Source organism: Lygodium microphyllum, chromosome 25, assembly GCF_053477565.2.
Source record: "Lygodium microphyllum isolate KBCC chromosome 25, Lygodium_microphyllum_v1.1.10, whole genome shotgun sequence".
Taxonomy (NCBI): Eukaryota; Viridiplantae; Streptophyta; class Polypodiopsida; order Schizaeales; family Lygodiaceae; genus Lygodium; species Lygodium microphyllum.
In genome coordinates, this window is record NC_141159.1 from 28,633,155 (window position 1) to 28,652,280 (window position 19,126).

The window sequence follows — 19,126 nt, forward strand, 5'->3', positions numbered from 1 at the left end:
CCAATAAAACATGAATGCTTGCACAAATATGGCAAACAACATTTTTCTCTACTTAAACTTACAATTTTCCTTCCTCCAAATTCCTTTGGAGTACAAATATGTGTGATACATGATAAGGCCACAATTGTAGAATACCCAAAACTTTTGAAAACAAATCATGTGAAATGTTACAATGTGCTTGCCCATGTTGATTTTCATCAACATTAACAATAGTATTATGGTAGAGATTAATGCCTCTAGTTATCTATTGTTGCGATTATGTTTAGCATTTTGCAAAAAAGCCTCCTTGGATCATCCATCTTCCATATCTACATCCAACAACCCTTCAAAATTATTGGCACTAAAAGTACCTCAAGGAAATCGACTCCAAATAATATATGTAAGACATCACTTGGACCCTAAGTCTCCAATTATAATCTCTACATGCCTCACCCCCTGCAAACCCTTTTGTCACTTTGAGAGTTTTTGTAAAATGTCTACCTATTCCCTTTCTAAAATGCAAGCAAGCTACTTCCCACATTACGCAATGACTAGACTATCAATTCTAAGCACATTATAATCCCTAGGCTCCATTGGAATAAATCAAACAATGAGAATGGTGTCCTTAAGCTATGGTTCGAACACGTTGCATTCGCACATATTGGCTCTTGCTCATGTGAGCTTGGCTTTGTGAGACTACAAAGATAAATTGATGCTTGTGCAATGTTGGTGTGAGAATGATTATAGGATACTTAGTTTAATGAAAATATTGCATGAACTTGGAAGTATTCTACATCTCCATTGACACACATTTAGTGTGCAAAGATTACAAAATAGCATATTGTTTGTTGCTAAGAAAGACTACTTGGCATACAAAAATTAGAACGTCCTAGTGTCAAACTCCGTTATCCTTTGGCCCTTCTCGCGACAGTCATTATTTGGAAATTTTGAGAGGAGGTTCTTGTGCTAACAATGGGAATTTAGACACCGACTCTCAAGAACATATAGGATTATGGATCCATGCACAAGTGTGTTCACCTACTTACCCCTGCAGATTATCTTTAGAGGCTAGATGTTTTGAACTAAGCATTTATTTTAAAGCTTTGACATGATGGTCACATTGTATAGCTATAATCATAGGTACAGAGGGGCTATCTGGGCGTTCGATAGATAGAACGATGGTCTCTAGATGTTGGACGGGGAATTGTTCTCAAACAACTCTAGTGGACGCTGGCTCCAACTTTGTTGTAAGGAAAACGTAGGATTGACAGTTTTTGAAAGAAAATTTGGATAGATCTGGTGGAAGAGAGGGCGATGGTAGTGGAAGAGAGGGCGATGGTAGCAATGTATCAATTGAAGAACATGGGTATTCAATTGAAGTGGTGAGGTTGGTCCATGCTCATTTATTTTAATGGTTGGTGAGGTTGGTCCGTGTTCTCAGATTCTCTCCTCCTGGCCATCTCCAATACCCAGTCACACAAGCATCGGTAATAAAAGGCACCCATCACATAAAAAACAAAGGCCCGGTTCCTTAACCGCCAATAAATTACATCACTCCATGCATTTTTGCTTTTACTAGCACTATACAAAGTTGATAGTTCAATAGAAGTGATTATAGTACAAAACCCGGAGGAGGTTTAGGATTTATTAGTTTATAATGTCGTGTATACTAATCCCTTCTACTTCAACGCTCAAGTAAACTTTCGAAGGCAAAAAGCTTGCAGTCCCTCTTTCCTGGTACAGCTTGAAGTGCTACTACGCTTCCACATTCATACATGTGGATGGCAGCTTTTGTCCCTTTCAAACTGCTGTAGAATGCATAGATTTCACAACCAGAAATCCTTGGCTTTAAAATGCCATAATGCCAGCTGCATACACCACATTTGACAAGATGATTCAGATACAGGAAGAGCCTAATGAGCCAAATTTTACCTTCTTGATTTACAATCCTAAAAGCAAATGCATCTAGTGTAAACCAAGCACGTGGTGTTGTCCTTACCACTATTGAATCATAACAAAAGCTCACTTAAACTAGCAAGATATAAAGAACACCCACATGAGGACATATTGTGCAATTAAGCAACAAAATTAGCTGCTCCAATAATTGCGCAGCAATGTTATGTGTGTCAAAAGCTCGTCTCTCCCCTGATTAGTCACACAGCTTGTCATGATCCATGGTGGCAATTGCTCAAACGATTTCTTGATTAACCTTAAGATCTCTCGCACATTGTCCTCCAGCTTCCTTCCCTCGATCCTTTTACTTGATTTATCACACTTTGTAAAAACTACTGTTAATGGAATCTGAAAGACAGTGAAGGAAACTGTCAATGCAATCAACAAGATAGACGATTATACACAAGCCTGGCCGCTTGCAGCCAGAAAAAGTTAAAATGTGTTAAAATCATATCTTCATCATTGCTACCTTGTTGCGGCCCAGCCAATCAGCACAGTCCAAATCCATCTGTTGAGGCGGTATGCTTGCATCAATCAGTAGCATCACGCCAACTAAACTTTCTGAACGGAGAAAAAACCCCTTCGTAAAATTGCTCCATCCACTTCGAATATCTGTTGGCACATTGGCAAACCTGGATTCACAAACATTCAACTGCATAATATAAGTGTCAAGGACCATCCTGCACCCGACCCCTTCTGGATTCCAGCATCCAGAAGAGGTCAAGATAATCATGGAATGTGTAGATTATAAACTACCCTTGTAAGTTTTACAACGGACTAAGACCACCCTCCTAAGAAAACAGTTCGTTTGTGATTCACAAACTGTGGGAGGTATCTTTCACACTCTGTTGATCATTTCTCAGACCTGCCAATTGGATGATGTTGCTATACAACAGATAGGTCATTGCATAGTTCCCCATTTAATTCCACTAGAGTTTGAGCCGAGGAGGCCAAAACCAAGATCTCAAGATGAAAGAAGGGAATCAATACAAAAAAAGAGGAAGAAAGGAGGTGATTAATGAATAGAGAGGGAAGAACCAAGAAAAGCTCAGGAAGAAGACGGGAGAACGAGAGGAAGAAAAAGAGGAAGTAGCAGTTGTAAAAGAGAGGAAAAACCAAGCAAGAAAAGGAGAAGCAAGAACAAATACACTGACCTTGGAACTTAAACTTCAGCTAAGTTAAAACATATTGCAGGATGCAATGAAATTATTGCTCTAAATTAGAAACACTTGCATGAGAGGCAAGAGAAAAATGTGCACTTATGCTGCTAAGTTTAACAACTTCAAAAATTATGCGAAATCAACAATCACAAAACAAGCAGTAGGTGTAAGTGCTTTCAAGTCGAGAGAAATCAAATTACGAAAAGCTTTTATGCACTTATCATGCAACTCTCGTGGCCTTGAGAGCTTACCCATATCCTGGTAAATCAACCAAATACCAGCTCTTATTTATCAGATAATGATTGATAACTTGTGTCTTGCCTGCCGAACAAGAAAATTGAACCATTGTACAGTTATAATCTTAACAGAACAACTACTTAATAAAGCCAAAATCTAATATGCCATGTATTTTTCATCAAACAGTAAAGCAACTTACTCTCTATACAGACAATATATCAAATCATACAAGTAGTCCAAACTCCACACCAAACCATTGGTTTTACTCCCATTTCATGCAGCTTCAATAAGACTGAAGGATGTACTAAAGTTGAAGCAATTAAATCATTATCAATGGTATTTGGAATAACCCAAAGAGTACCTGTGTGAGGTAGTTCTACCTCTCCTATCACGCAGCTTCATTAAATCAAAAAGAGAATGTTCTAGAGTTTCAGCAATGAACCCCTTAATAATGATATTAAATAACCCAAAGAAGGGGTGCATAAAATAAAGAACTGGGCATCTTTCTATGGCAACATGGTTACTTAAAATTTCCAAACGGAACAAATAGAAACGACTAGGAAACAAACAAAGTTTTGGTCCAATCAAAAATATAAAGGTATAGAAAGTTAAAAGGTAGCCATTTACACTTAATGATCCATGACACTTGACATGTGATAAACTAAAGTCAAAGGATTATGCAAGAGTTTGGGTTTGGGGGGACGTGAGCGTGTGTGTGTGTGTGGCGCACGTGCCCTTTTTGGTTTTTTGGTTGGTTTCATGAAGAGAGACCGAGCATGCAAAGAAAAAGATAATCGAGATAGTTATAGGGGAGACACACACACACACACACACACACATAGGGGCACATGCACACGTGTGTGTGTGTGTGTGTGTGCGCGCACGTGCACGCAAAGATAATTGAGGCAACTACAAGAGAGTAGAGTAGGAAAAAAACATGCACAACTTGGAAAGGCAAAATTGTGTTTTATTTTATAGTTACAGTTTTTAACCCTTGAAGCAATAGAAACACATTCGCATTTCTTGAGATGCTCAAAAATGAAAACAAATGGAGTTCATGCAATTATGTAGGTGCCCATGTACGACCCATACCGGATCTAACAAAAATTTGGGGGAAATCAAAAGAATTTTTTTCTCCTTGGCAAAGAGATATTTTACCATTCAACTAATTATGAAATCAAACAATCATGTGAAACAAACTCGAGGAATTAGATATGGTTGCGTGTCACATGAGTATCTATACTGAGGGACCTCAAGGGGACCATGAAAGAGGTTTTAGGGAACGGAGACTAAAACAAGTATTGGATTCAAAGCTCTCATTCGTAACTAAGTACTAAGTCAGTAATTCCTTATGCGTAGGTTGTAAGAGACGTAAATCTGCTTGGATCTTGGAAGACTCACATCAAGTGAAAACTTGATAGCCATTTGCTATGGAAGTATATTTATCACCATATTTTACTAGAATTTAGATAATTTTTATTGTGGATTTTGTTTATTTGCCGCATGATCCATGACTTATCGCACAAGGCATACATGTGATACTAGTCGCATTATGCTTGGCACATAGATGGAAGGATACTAATGTGTTTTGTGTTGTGCTAAGCATATAATTAGATGAAGTTAGACAGAATTGTTATTTTGGAGTGTGCATTTTAATGTGTGGAATTTATGCACTTCACAGTGTGGAAAAATATTATCAAGAACATTATATTTTATATGCGCCTATTAGCGCAAGGACTTTGTGTGCGCACATGCACAATAGATTTATTTTAATGTGTTTATTTGAGAAGACAATATATTGTTTTTGTAAAGCTATTAGAATAGAGTGTATTTTGATTTATTTGCACCAAAGCAAATTATGCAAAGTGAGAACAAACAAGAAATACAAAAAGGATACTTTTAATGTATTTTAGGCACAAAAGTTGGAACCAACCTTCCTTCTCGAAGAGGGTGGTAAAACCTAATCAAGCACTTAATTATTGTTGGGTGTAAAGCCCCTTTGAGTGTAAACTCCCATTTATCCCACGTGTATAAACTTACAGGTGTAAAGCCCCTTTGAGTGTAAACTCCCATTTATCCCATGTGTATAAACTTACGGGTGTGAACACACCCTTTACTTGTACCCTAACATATAAATGCATTTTTATTCTTTGTGTACCATGCACCACACCGGTACACACCTACTCAACAACTCACTCTCACACTAACTCATTGTTCAGCACTATTCAATACCTCGAACAGTGCTCTCTCATCATCATTGGGACCAACAGGCGACAACTGATGAGTTAACACCTATTGCAAGTGTAACAATCCGATGGGCTGTTGAGGAGCAGGCAACACTCGCAACTGACAGGAAGCAATCGCAAATGACAAGCAACAGCTTTGCAACAAGCGAACGTAGTAGGCAACACGACTCTGACCAGAGCGCAACTGCACGACAAACCAGCGCTCAAAACCTGCACGCGACCAGGAAGGTCAACGGTGCTCGCGACAAACACATGACCAAGACCAGAACGCAACGACTGTCCAAGGCGGGTCGGGCGTCAGATCGTCGGCGTCACCATGTGGCAAACGGAACATGGTCAAATCAACGTTTTTTCTGATTTTTTTTCCCCTCTCTCTTCTTTACGGGGTGTTCGCACGTGCAAGCACAGAACACAAATCTGTGCAAATTTGCTCCTTGACATTTAGGGCTTTTCCTAGATTTGGTATCGAACACATGTTTCACTGATTCCTAATCCATAAATTGCAAACATTGAGTGCACGAGTTTCGGAAATTTTGGGGATTTTTAGATGCAAGTGAAATCTTTGCTTGATTGAGCCAATTTCTTGGAAATTTGTGCACTCCTGGACTCCGAGATTTGGGGCTTTTGCAGAATTTGTGAAATTTCTGCAACATTTTCCCGCACATGATGCTCAAGTTGTATTGATGCAATGGGTTCAGATTTGTCACTAAAATTTTGGGGGTTTGCTGAAATTTGAGAATTTTGGCAAAGATAATGTCTGAAATGTACATTGGAAACATTGTTGATGCAATCTTGGTGCTGTAAGCAGTGACATTCGTTCCCCACTCGTGAAATATTGAAGAAATTGCAGAGAATCTTGGTTTCTTTTGTGTATCAGAAGTACTTGGTCACACACGCAGTAATACATATGTTGGGCAGCTTCCATTGAGTTGATGTATTGCTGAACATTCATTTTCAGCAGTCTTAGTGATCATTTGTAGATCTGGGATTATTGCAAATGTACTTTTGGTGATACTGCTGAAGTGGGAGTCACCTGGCAGTGATGTATGCTTTGAGTATATGGTGAAATTTCAGTTATACTGCTGAAAGTCATCAATTCTACTGCTGTACATGTATTCGGATTAAACCCTGCTCTCATTACCTGAAAATTTGGGCTGATATTAACTGAACATTCAGCTCATTGTTTGCTGTTATAAATTGCAGTTTTTTTTTGGGTACATTGCTGAACGATGGCTGCAAATGCTTCAAGCAACAGTGACACTAAATCCCTTCTTGAAATCAAGAGATTTGACGGCACTAGTTTTGACTTGTGGAAGGACAGGATGCAAGGCATTTTGTTTCTCAAGGATTGTGATGATGCTCTTTTGGAAATCAAGCCTACAGCTATGACAGATGAAGATTGGGCTAGACTCAACAAGAAGGCCATTGCATACATTAAAATGGCCGTATCTGATGATATACTTACGAACATTAAGCGTCTTAATACAGCTTATGCCATATGGAAAAAGTTGATGGATACTTATGAAAATACAACTCCAGTAAATCAAGTTCATCTTATGCACAAGCTTATAAACATGGAGTTGGGTGAGTCTAAGCCCGCATCAAAGCATTTGAGTGCTTTCACAAGGATTTTGAGCCAGTTATAGGACTTTGGTTTGCAGCCCTTCAATGATAAATTGAAGACCATTTTCTTGTAGATGACTTTGTCTGATAGTTGGGAGTGTCTTTGGTTGTTTCATTGAGCAACAATCTTGCTTTAGCCTTAGATGGTGTTAGGGGCTCTATTCTCAATGAGGAGATTAGAAGAAAATCCAATGGAGAAAGTAGTGGTTCAGTTTATCATCTTAGAGGCAGGTCAAAAAAAAGAGGTAATGCAAGAAATAAAGGCAAAAGCAGGAGTAAAAGCAAGGGCAAACAACAAGATATTATTTGCTATCAATGTGGACGTAAAGGGCATAAAAAGCCCGATTGTCACTACTACAAGAAAGAGCAAGAAAGAAAGAAACATCAAGGAAAGAAAAAGAAGTATGACAAGAAAGACGATGACACACCTCCCTCAACAAAAGTTGCAAAAGCAAATGTTGCATCTAGTGTGGTTATTGAAGAGCTCTCTGGCACTGGAGAGATACTTGTTGCAGCCTTATGTAATGATGCAGATATTATAACAACAGCGGGTGATATGCACATCACGAAAAAGGAGGCGATTAATGCCTTACTTTCAGCTCATGATGGGTTGTCTTAATCATGGATAATGGACAACGGTGCCTCTTTTCATGTCACTCCCTCTTTGGAGTCATTTTTATGAATACACTTCAGGTTGCCTAGGCAAGGTTTACTTGGGCAACAATTATACATGCGAAATAGAGGGTGTAGGTACCATTCACTTGGCCCTTGAAAATGGTCAAGAGCTGATTTTGCATGATGTCAGATATGTACCTGGTATAAAGAAAAGTCTACTATCAGTTGGACAGCTTAATGCAAGAGAGTATTTTACTACCTTTGGTGGTGGATCTTGGAAGGTCCACAAGGGCTCTATGCTGATTGTTAAAGGCAGCAAAAAGGGGACTTGTATTTTTTGCATTGTAAAGCATTACCTAGCAAGTTTTTGGTTGTGGCTGAAGTTCATTAACAGATGTAACTTTGGCACAAAAGACTTGGTCATATGAGCCATCTCTCCTTTTTAAGGAGATTTGGTGTAAAAGGCCCCGGTCTCGACTTTTGTAATGATTGCATATATGAAAAACATGTGAAGTCTCCTTATTACTCTGGTGTTGTTAAGAAGTCCAATGCTCTTGACTTAGTACATTCAGATGTGTACAGTATGCATGTTAATTCACATGGGGGTGCACGGTACTTTGTCACTTTTATTGATGATTTCAGTAGAAAGTCATGGGTGTGTATATTAAAGAGCAAAAAGGAAGTGTTTGATGCTTTTCAAAGGTTTCATGCCTTTGCTACCACACAGAAAGGCCTTAAGTCAAAAGCTATAAGAACGGATAATGGGGGGGAGTATATCTCTAATGAGTTTAAAGGATTTTGTGAAATGCATGGCATTAAGAGGGAGTTGACAGCTCCTTACAACCTTGCATCAAATGGCGTGGCTGAAAGATATAGTCGCACACTTCATTAGAGAGTCAAATGCATGATGTTCACAGCTAATCTCCCTCAGTAATTTTGGGGAGAGGCTCTTAAAACTGCAGTTCATGTGTGCAATCGCTCTCCCAATCGTGCATTGAAAAATAGCATTCCTGAAGAGGTTTGGTCTGGCAAACCTGCGGGTGGGGGTTTATCTTCATGTAAAGCATCCTCACAATCCTTTAGGAACAAGATGCCCTGATACGATCTTTCCAAAGGTCAAAGCCATCACCATCAAACCGTTTGCTTTCCATCAAACTCTTGATGTCTGAAATGGAAGAAGTTGCAGCCATTTTTATCACGAACACAAGAGTAAATGCACTAGACTGCAGAAGCACAATCTGAACCAGCAAATACACTGTTGTTCTTCCTCAAACAGTGATAAACCTCTACTGTTTATACATAAACCAGCCACCAAACTACCAAATTCTGCACAAACCCCCAAAATTTCAGGTCCAAAAATGCATAAATGTCAACCAATCTCACCCAGCTGAGCAAAATTTTACCAATACATAAAAAGCCCCAATTTTTTGGGATCCAATGTCAAGAAATTTTACTCAAAAGAGAGAAATGTTGACAAATTTGATAAAATCCCCAATTTAATTGAGGTCACCACACGCAATGTCTACAATTTTCGACCTGAATATCATTGCCAAGCATAGACGAGGTCAAATCTAGTAAAAGCCCCAAATTTTTGGGTGCAGATTTGCACGAGTCTGAGACTTGTGCTTCCACGTACAAACTCCCATTAAGGCAAAGGAAAAAGATTTCAGAAACTTGAGAGATTTCTGATTTTAAGAAAAATGGATTTCTGATTTAAAAAACGGGGGGTGGTCCTTTGACCCGTCAGGCAGGTCACGTCTGACGACCACTGGCATCGCGTGCTTGCTAGTGCCTGTCCCGTCAACTGCCCGTTGCCACGTGCGCCTGCCGCTTGGTCCCTACACTGGACATGTCGCCTATTACAAGCAAATGCCCAAATGTCAAGCCTGCGCCCGACTGCTCGCCGTTTCCAGGTCGTCGACCTGCCATTACCCGTCACATTGATCTTCAATAGCCCATGTCCCTTGGTCTCCACGTCGACCTTCAATCGTCACTTGTTGGGCTATTGCATGCACCTGCTCAGCTAGACGTCAGCCCTGTCATGTGTCAATCAGCTACACCTTGATCTCGGAAAGCATGCAAGACCTTAAGCTCTGACACCAGTTGTTGGAGCTCAGTTGGGGATGTGCAACAGTACTAGGAGTGAGAGTCATGGCAAGAGAGAGAGTGTGTGAAAGTACAATTAGATTTGAGTGTACCAACAATGCGTTGGTACACAGAATAAAATGTATTTATACTTAGGGCATATAAGGGTGCATTCACATGTACAACTGAATAGTGTGTGTGTACTATACATGGAGGTCAAACGGGCCTTTATCCCAACACAACCCAACTGACTAAAACATTGAGCCCTGCCCATAGAATTGGCAAATTCTAACACCCACCTAGTGCCAATGTGGTAGAAGTACAAGAAGATTAATCACCAAAGGATAGCAAGTTCAAGGACTTTTGGAAAGCCTCAAACTTCTCACAAGGACATGATTTGGTTAAAATGTCAATAACATTCTCCAATGTAGAAACATACATCAAACTGATTTCACTTGCATTACATCTCTCTCTGATATAATGGTAATATATCTCAATGTCTTTTGTACGAGCATAAAACACACGATTCCATCCCACTGCCATAGCACTCTAGCTGTCAAAAAGAATGGGTGTAGGACCCTCCAAAGAAATCTGTAGATTAGCCAACAATACAAGCAGCCATACACATTCCACTATTGCAGTGAAGGCTGCCCTCTACTCAACCTCACAAGCCAAGGTAGCCACTTAGGCTATTTCTTACTTAGCCATAAAATGCATGAGTGGCCCAGAAAGAAATAGTGTCTACCAACAGACTGCCTAGTATTTGCATCAACAGTCCGATTTGAATCATTGTAAGTATATAGATGCAAGTCTTCCCCCATAGTTGTCAGATACAAAAGATATGATACAATATGGTGCAATAAAATATGGTTCTAAATGGTACCTTAAGATTTTTTAAAGTACGGTACGATATTAGTACGAAAAAAATTTAACTTGATTATTTTGGACTAAAGACAATAGAATAGATATTTCAAGTCTAAATAGCAATGCTATTAGAGTATATAAGATGAATACTTGAGAATAACATGCCAAAACCTGATATTGCATACGGAACATGTGCTACTGCTACCTACAACTTACAACTACATAGATCAGAGTAGATACATCATACATGAATGATCATACAAATAAGAGAAGTGTGGGCTTGAGAGAGAGAAGCTTGAGAAATTTTGTTTGAATCTCAAATAATCTAATCTCATGGGAGAATCATATTAGTATGAGCATTTAGCTCATCCCAAAGTATAGTTCAAACGGGAAAAGATGAATCCATTAAGTTGGTACCTTATGGTACTAATACGTGAGCTGCAGTACCTAAAGTATGTTATAGTATGAAACCTTTCATATGTAATACTAGTGCAACTATGGTTGAGAGAGAGAAAGAGGCTAGAGAGAGAGAGAGAGGCTTGAGAGAGAAAAATGACGTGAGAAGCTTGAGAGAGAGAGAGAGAGAGAGAAAGAGAGAGGCTTGGGAGAGAGAGAAATAAGAAAGAAATAAGAAAAAAATGAAAAAAAAAATTTTAAAAAGTTGAAGGTTTAAAGAGAGTGACCAAAAAGTGCCTATTTTTTCATACTAAATTGTACAAATATGTATCGTACCATACAGATCAATCCGTACTATGTACTAAGATAACCTTAATCTCCCCCTAGGAAAAAATAATACATGTGACTAAGTACCGTGCAAATATCTTAAGAACCACTTAATAGTTTGCCAATGTATGGTTCGTAGGCTATGCATATAACTATTCACCTAAGATACTGCATATTGAATGTTAGGGCATGTGTTGCAAAGATAAATAAGACAACCAACATGGCCGTAAATTGCAACATCATACATCTCTTCACCATCATGCATAGACAGCTTTAAGCCTACCTCCATGGAAAAGCACACAGGTTTGCAATCTTGCATATTAAACCTATATAACAGCTTATCCACATATTGTGACTGTGACATGATGATACCATGCTGATTTTGGGTGAACTGAATCCCCAAATAATAGTATAGACAATCCATATCTAATATAGCAAATGTATGTTTTAATCCAACTTTAAAATCTATAATTTTTCCCTCTGTAGGTCTAATGAGTAGCATGTCATCTACATAAAGAATGATAATCAACAAGTCTCCCTATCAGAAATGACTGAGAAACTAGAGAGCCATTAGGGTTTATAGGGAGGAGCACAAAGTGTGTACAACAAACACTAAGAAGATAAGAGAACAGACACTCGAAAGAATAAAATGAATAATGAAGTGAATCTAATATAATTAAGTGTGTATAGCAAATACTAAGAAGAGAAGAGAAGAGACTCGAAAGCATGTCTCTAGATTTCTACAAGTGAATGTTGCTAACATTTTAACCAAAGCAAGTCTCCCTATCAAAAAATCACTGATTCACTTTACCACAATCCATCGTAGATGATAGAAATCCACAAACCATTGGTCTCTTTTGGCGAGCACTTTTTGAAAATTTAGGTATAAAGCTTCCTTTTTTTCTTCTTATCATCTTCAAGCAAATGGCCAAAGTGAGATAACCAATCTCACAATATTAGATATGCTAAAGTACTATTGCCACAAAGCCAACCATCATAGCAGCCAGAAACGTTCGAAATGTTTAGAGATGAAACACTAAAAACATGTTTCATAAGTTTCTTTCAAAAGGGGGTAAAATAAGAAACGCTGGCTTTTTTTATATAGGGATTTTTAATAGTTTTGACAAGGAAAGGAAGTTCTAAACCTCTATGGAACTCTCTCTTAAACAAAGAATGGCTATTGAGCTTGAGTGATAATAGAGTCAATTGAGAATAATACATTAAACATTACATATCCATGATCCATTATTGACTTGTCACTTATGTCAAAGTTATTCTTTGGACAAGCTATATTATAGTTTAGAACTCAAACATTATGATTCATACATATCATACAAAGAAAGTTGAAATTAACATGTAAATAGCCTATCTATAATATGGACTGAGTCAAGTTACAACATCATGATTCTCATTTCAAAACAAACTGACAAAATGTCAAAATCAAGAATGAATCGTAATATATCATAAATAACTCATAAATTAAACTAAAGTTGTATTCAAATCTCAAGACAAGAATAGATATTCTTATGAAGGGGAACCTCAACCATTGAAACCTGTAATAGAGAATCCACCTAAAATGGAAGAATGGTAGGAGATACTTCAACCAAAGCAAATAGTCCTTTATATGATGAAAAAAAAGAGAAAGAAACATTTCTAGAAAATTCCTTTTAAAATTTAAAAATTACTCTCATTTAGATTCTAAATGAATGCCAGAAGAGTATTTAAGGACTATCCAAAAATACTTGCAACTTACGAAAAAGTTGTGGGATAGAAAATACTCCAAGTAACGTCTTGAGAACAAAATGGATTTCAAGTGAGAGAGACATAATGAACCTTTTATATATCAATTGTTACCAAGATATATTTGCTTAATGATTCCAAATTAATTTGATGCTTATATACTTTGAAAGGCGATTTGTATTATTGAAGTATTTTAAAATATGCTTAAATGTTTTTTCTATTTAAGGGTAGCCAATGGCTGAAACGCCCTATAAATATACTTGGGTCATCATTAATGAGATGCCTAGGAGAAATTAAAAGTTTAGTCAAACGATCAAATTGACCAAAAAGCTCAAATGACTAAGATGTTTACACTCAAATAGTCACATTGACTAAAAACCCATATAATGAGTGGTTTCAAAAAGTAAAACCAAATGCTTATAATCGAAAAAACAAATCATTTGACCAAAGGTAATGAATCCATGGTCATGAATGCTATTACAAAGGCATTGTTGGCAAGTACAAGAGACTCTTGTGACTACTTACTATTTTCAAGGCTTAGTATAATCAACATTGACATCGGTGTATATCCAAGGCACCTTCGTGGTGGCTTGCATGTCCACTATGTGGGGATCCATGGTCCTATCTGATGTAACTCAACCAAGTACAGGCACATAAAAAGGAGACGTACAAATAAAAAAATAAAAATCACTCATGATCTGAGAGAGTGTTAGCGGATTGTACATCTCATCGGCAAGTTTGTGTATTTATATAGTCATTTTTTTATTTGTACCCAAGAGGGTTGAGGCTAAGCACCCTGACTTTGGGTGCCAATTCCTTGCTTACTCGATTGGTATATAAACACCCAATTGTGGACTACACAACTAGTCTTCCACTTGTTGGGATAAAGGCCCGATTTAACCTTCGTGTATAGTACACTTCGTTTTTCTCTTAAATCAAAAATCTTTTTTCTTCAATATCTCCTTTGAATTCCCCCTTGTCTTGGCAGGGGCACACGCACTGGAGGCACAGATCTTAGATTTGTGCAAATTCGAGCCCGAAAATTTGGGGATTTTTCCAAATTTGACATCGTTTATGCCTATCAATGATTTTCGAGTCAAAAATTACAAACATTGCACATGGTAACCTCAACTAATTTGGAAATTTGACAAATTAGCCAGAATTTTGCACTTTTGAGTAAAATTTCTTGACAATTGGATCCTAGAAAATTGGGGCTTTTCATGTATTGATAAAATTCTACTCAACCAGGTCAGATTGGCAAACATTTATGCAATTTTGGACTTGAAATTTTGGGGGTTTGTGCAGAATTTGGTAAATTTCTGCAATATTTGCCCGTGTGGTGGCTAGTTTATGTATAAACAGCAGAGACTTTTTACTGTTTGAGAAAGAACAACAGTGTATTTTGTTGGTTCAGCTTGTGCTTCTGCAGTTACTATTGTGTTTCTGATAAAATGGTTGCAACTTCTTCCAATTCAAACATCAAGAGTTTGATGGAAATCAAACAGTGTGATGGTCATGGCTTTGACCTTTGGAAAGACCGTATGCAGGGTATTTTGTTGCTAAAGGATTGTGAGGATGATTTGCAGGAAGTTAAACCCACACTAATGTTTGATGCAGATTGGACCAGAGTAAATAAAAAGGTTGGGGCTTACATAAAGATGGGTGTCACTGATGACATCTTGACAGACATTAAGGGTTTAGATACAGGTTATGCAATATGGGAGAAGCTGAAAACTACCTATGAGATCGCTAGACCTATTAATCAAGTGCATTTAATGCGCAAGTTGGTGAATATGCAACTAGATGAGTCAAAGCATGCAGCTAAGCACTTGAGTGCATTTACAAGCATTTTAAATCAGCTGAAGGATGCAAATTTGGACTTTGATAATAAGTCGAGGGCGATCTTTTGATAATGACATTGCCTGACTCTTGGGAGACCTTGGTGGTTTCTCTTAACAATAACCCCAATCTCTCATATGATGGGATGAGGGGTTCAATCTTGAATGAAGAAATTATATGTATGTCTAGTGGAGAAGGCAACAACTCAGCTTATAATGTAAGAGATGGGGCTGAAAAGAAAAATGCAAATGCAGGACAAAGAAACGGGAGCAAGAGCAAAGAAAAGGAAAAGAGTGGCAATACTTACTATCACTACGGTCAGAAGGGCCACAAGAAACCTGATTGCAGGTATTATTAGAAGAAACAAGAGAGAAAGAAAAATGCAAGAGATAAAAAGAAGAACGAAGATAAGACAGATGCATCTGAGGCAACCAAAGGCAAAGAAAAGGCCAATGTGGTCTCTAGTGTAGTCACAAAGGGGCTTTCAAATACAGAGGCTGATGTATTATGTGCAGTTGATTATGATGCCCTTGTATGTCACATGCAAGATATGCAAATTACCAAGGCTCTCGTGATTGGTGCAGTTTTCTTAGTTGATGATGGTATCACTCAGACTTAGATTGTAGACTATGGTGCCTCTTTCCATGTAACTCCTTGCTTGGAGTGTTTTGCTATGCTCAATGCACGCAGTTATGGAACGGTGTATCTTGGAAATAACCATGCTTGTAGCATTGATGGGATTGGCACTGTGCACTTGTCTTTAGACAATGAGAAGAGCTTGTGTTGAAAGATGTCAGATATGTACCTAGCATTAAAAAGAGTTTACTATCTATTGGTCAGCTTGACTTGCATGGTTACACTACACTGTTTGGTGGTGGTTTGTGTAAAGTGAAAAAGAGTTCCATGCTGATTGCAAAAGGAACCAAGAAGGGCACTTTGTATTGTTTGCACTGTAAAGCCTTGAATGGCAAGTTTCTTGCAGTTGCTGAAATTTGCAGTCACTTGGAGTTATGGCATAAGAGATTAGGCCATATGAGCCAGAAAGGACTTAATGTCCTTACCTCTCTAAAGAGGGTTGATGGAAAAGGCTCTAAACTTGACTTTTGTAATGAGTGTCAATTTGGAAAGCAAATAAGAAATTCCTTTTACTCCGGTTTCTCTCGTAAGTCCAATGTCTTGGACTTAGTGCATTCTGATGTATGTAGTATGCCCCTGAAATTGTTGGGTGGTACTGCATATTTTGTCTCCTTTATAGATGATTGTTTCAAAAAGATTTAGGCTTACCTATTGAAAAAGAAAAGTGAAGTGTTTGCTATTTTAAAACTTTTCATGCATCTGTTACCACACAAATAGGTAGAAACTTGAAATGCTGGAGAACTAATAATGGGGGTAAGTTCACATCAAGTCCTTTTGTGACTTCATTGAAATTAACAGGGAGCTTATAGCTCCTTACAGCCCTTCTTCAAATGGGGTGGTTGAAAGATATAATAGGACTTTATGTGAAAGAGTGTGGCGCATGCTGTCCATTGCTAATCTCCCTTATGAATTTTGGGAAGAGACACTCAAAACCACGGTTCACATTTGCAACTGCTCTCCAAACAAGTCCTTAAATAATGGCATCCCTGAGGAGTTTTGGTCTGGCAAATCAGCCTCATATGACCATTTACACATATTTGGTTGTGATGCTTTCATGCATGTTAGAGATGAGCTGAGGAACAAACTTAACCCAAAATCCACCAAAGGCATTTTCATGGGCTATGGTGATGAGGGTGAATTTGGCTACAGAGTGTGATTACCTCAATCCAAGAAAATTATTCGCAATCGTAATGTTGTGTTTAATGAGGCAAATTTGTTGAAAGGTACTTTAGCCTCTAATGAAGATATGAAAAATGTCAAATTTCAAAGTTTGCAGCCACCTATTACTTCACAAAATGAGCCTCATGGTGTTGTACCACAAGCTAAAACTGATGATCAACCGGTTATTTTTGAGCCAAATGATGATGAACAGCAAATAAGAGCACAAGGAGGTCATGGACAACAAGATAGGCTTGCTGATTATGAAAATGCAGGTGCTGATAATGAAAATGAATGTGCTGTACAGCAGGAACAACATGCTAAAAATGGCTTACAGCAGCCAGTAAATGCTGAAAATAATCTACCTCTAGATGTAGATCCAATTCCTAAAAATGTTGATCATTGGGTACGCAAGTCTACATGTGCAAGAAGGCAACCACATAGGTTCAACCCCTCCTTGCATTATGTGATGCTTACAGATGAGGGTGAGCCTCTTACATACAAAGAGGCCAAGTCATGTGAGTTCAATAGTGAGTGTTGGGTGTAAAGGCCCTTTATGCACTCTCCCGTGTATATATCACTTCACACATGTGAACCCACCCTAACGGGTGTGCAAATTTGGTGCCTGACACATATTGCAGTGACCTCTGGACCATAAATTGCAGAAATTGAGTGCACAAGCCTCAAATATTTTTTGGGGATTCTCAAATGCAAGTGAAAATTTTTGCTTGGATGAGCCAATTTCTTGGAAATTGTACACTGTTTGACCCCGAAATTTGTGGCTTTGTAGAAATCATAAAATTTGTGCAACATTAGCCTGCATTTGATGCTCAGGATGATATATTTATGCAATTGGAGAAAATTCATTGCAGAAATTTTGGGACTTTTCACATTGGTGATGTATTTTTGAGTCGTTTTGAGACTAGACATAGAAATTTGCAGCAGATTCACTGTTAAGTGGGAGTCTTTAGGGTTTTGGATGCTTCAAATGTTGAAAACAAGCAGCTTCTCTTGGTACATGCATTGCTGAATACTCATTATGCAGTGAAACAGTGGTAAATACAGCATTTGGGTCATTACATTTGGGATTTTTGGTGATGTACTGTCACGAGGACATGAAAATTTGATGCTTTGCTTATGTTTAATTGACATCATTAAAGGATTAATCAAATGTGCAATTAAAAGATGCACATGTGTTGCACATGTCAAGCTATTTTTTCACAGTTGAAGGCCGAAGGACCCTGTGAAAAAGATGAGTGTCAAAGGCAAAAGTTGTAACAAGTTACACTTGTTAGATTCTAGGTGAATTTTGGTGTCAATTTGCCCCTAGGACCATTAATTGGCCATTAAGTTTCAGTGGTGACACTAGGGACTAGACATTAATTAATGGATTAATGCTTGTCCAAGGGTCAATTAATGCATGGGATCACTTTGGGTTGCAAATGGCCTAGCCAATTAATTTTTGGATGGGCAATGTCAATTTTCTAGGCATGGATTAAGGGCTGAATTAATTAATTTTGAAAATTAATTAAATGGCTGGAAATTGCTGAAAATGGATAAAGAAAGCTACCACTTGGCAAAACTTTCCCATGCAAGTAGGGGAAAGGCTAAATAGGGTAGAAGGGAGAGGAAAATCTCGTTTTTTTCATTTTGGAGCTATTGGGAAGAGGTGTTGGACTGTTGCTGCCAGCTTTTGGGGCCATTTCCCAGCCATTGGAGACCATTTTGGTGATGGAGATTGCATATTCTTGACCTTGGGAAGCTTGCAATTGCTGCTGATGCACTTTCTCCTGAAGATCACAGTCTCTGATGCTCCTATTGTTGTTGGTGCATCCATTTGGGGCTAGTACAGCAAGGCAGCAAACAAATTTTGATCAGTTCTTCGCGACAAATCTCAGAATTTTCTCTCTCTACAGCATTCTCTCATCTCCTTCAGTCTATGCTCAGCCATTCTCAGCAATTCTTAGCCATTCGGAGGAGATCTCAGCCATTTTTGGTGGGCTGATCTGTAATTTCTGCAATAAACCCTAATTTACAGTAGAAATTAGGGTTCAGCAGCCACCTTGGGATCCGCACCAAAGATTGAAAGCTCAAGGGACTGACATCAGCATCTGATAATTGAAGATTATCAAGGGAATTCAAAAGCCATCCCATCCCAAATTGATTTGGGGCAGCATTTGGCCAGCCAAGGGTCAAATTGGAGAAGAAGTCCTAGGTGAATCAAGGGGCAAATAACCCAAAAGGCTTGCTGGTCATTTATGACAGCAA

General features: G+C 38.3%; 1 protein-coding gene across 1 annotated transcript in view; it reads right to left on the bottom strand.

Annotated features, from left to right (window-relative positions):
* Positions 1–1,473: 1,473 nt before the first annotated feature.
* Positions 1,474–19,126, bottom strand: part of LOC148014016 (GTP-binding protein At2g22870-like) — a 36,076-nt gene continuing 18,423 nt past the window's right edge. Inside the window, exons 2-5 of the mRNA XM_087666987.1 lie at positions 3,344–3,413; positions 2,402–2,564; positions 2,036–2,280; positions 1,474–1,847 (exon numbers count right to left, since the gene is read on the bottom strand). Coding sequence (XP_087523113.1) covers positions 2,068–2,280; positions 2,402–2,564; positions 3,344–3,413 — 446 coding nt within the window. The 3' untranslated portion in view covers positions 1,474–1,847; positions 2,036–2,067. The remainder of the gene's footprint in view (positions 1,848–2,035; positions 2,281–2,401; positions 2,565–3,343; positions 3,414–19,126) is intronic.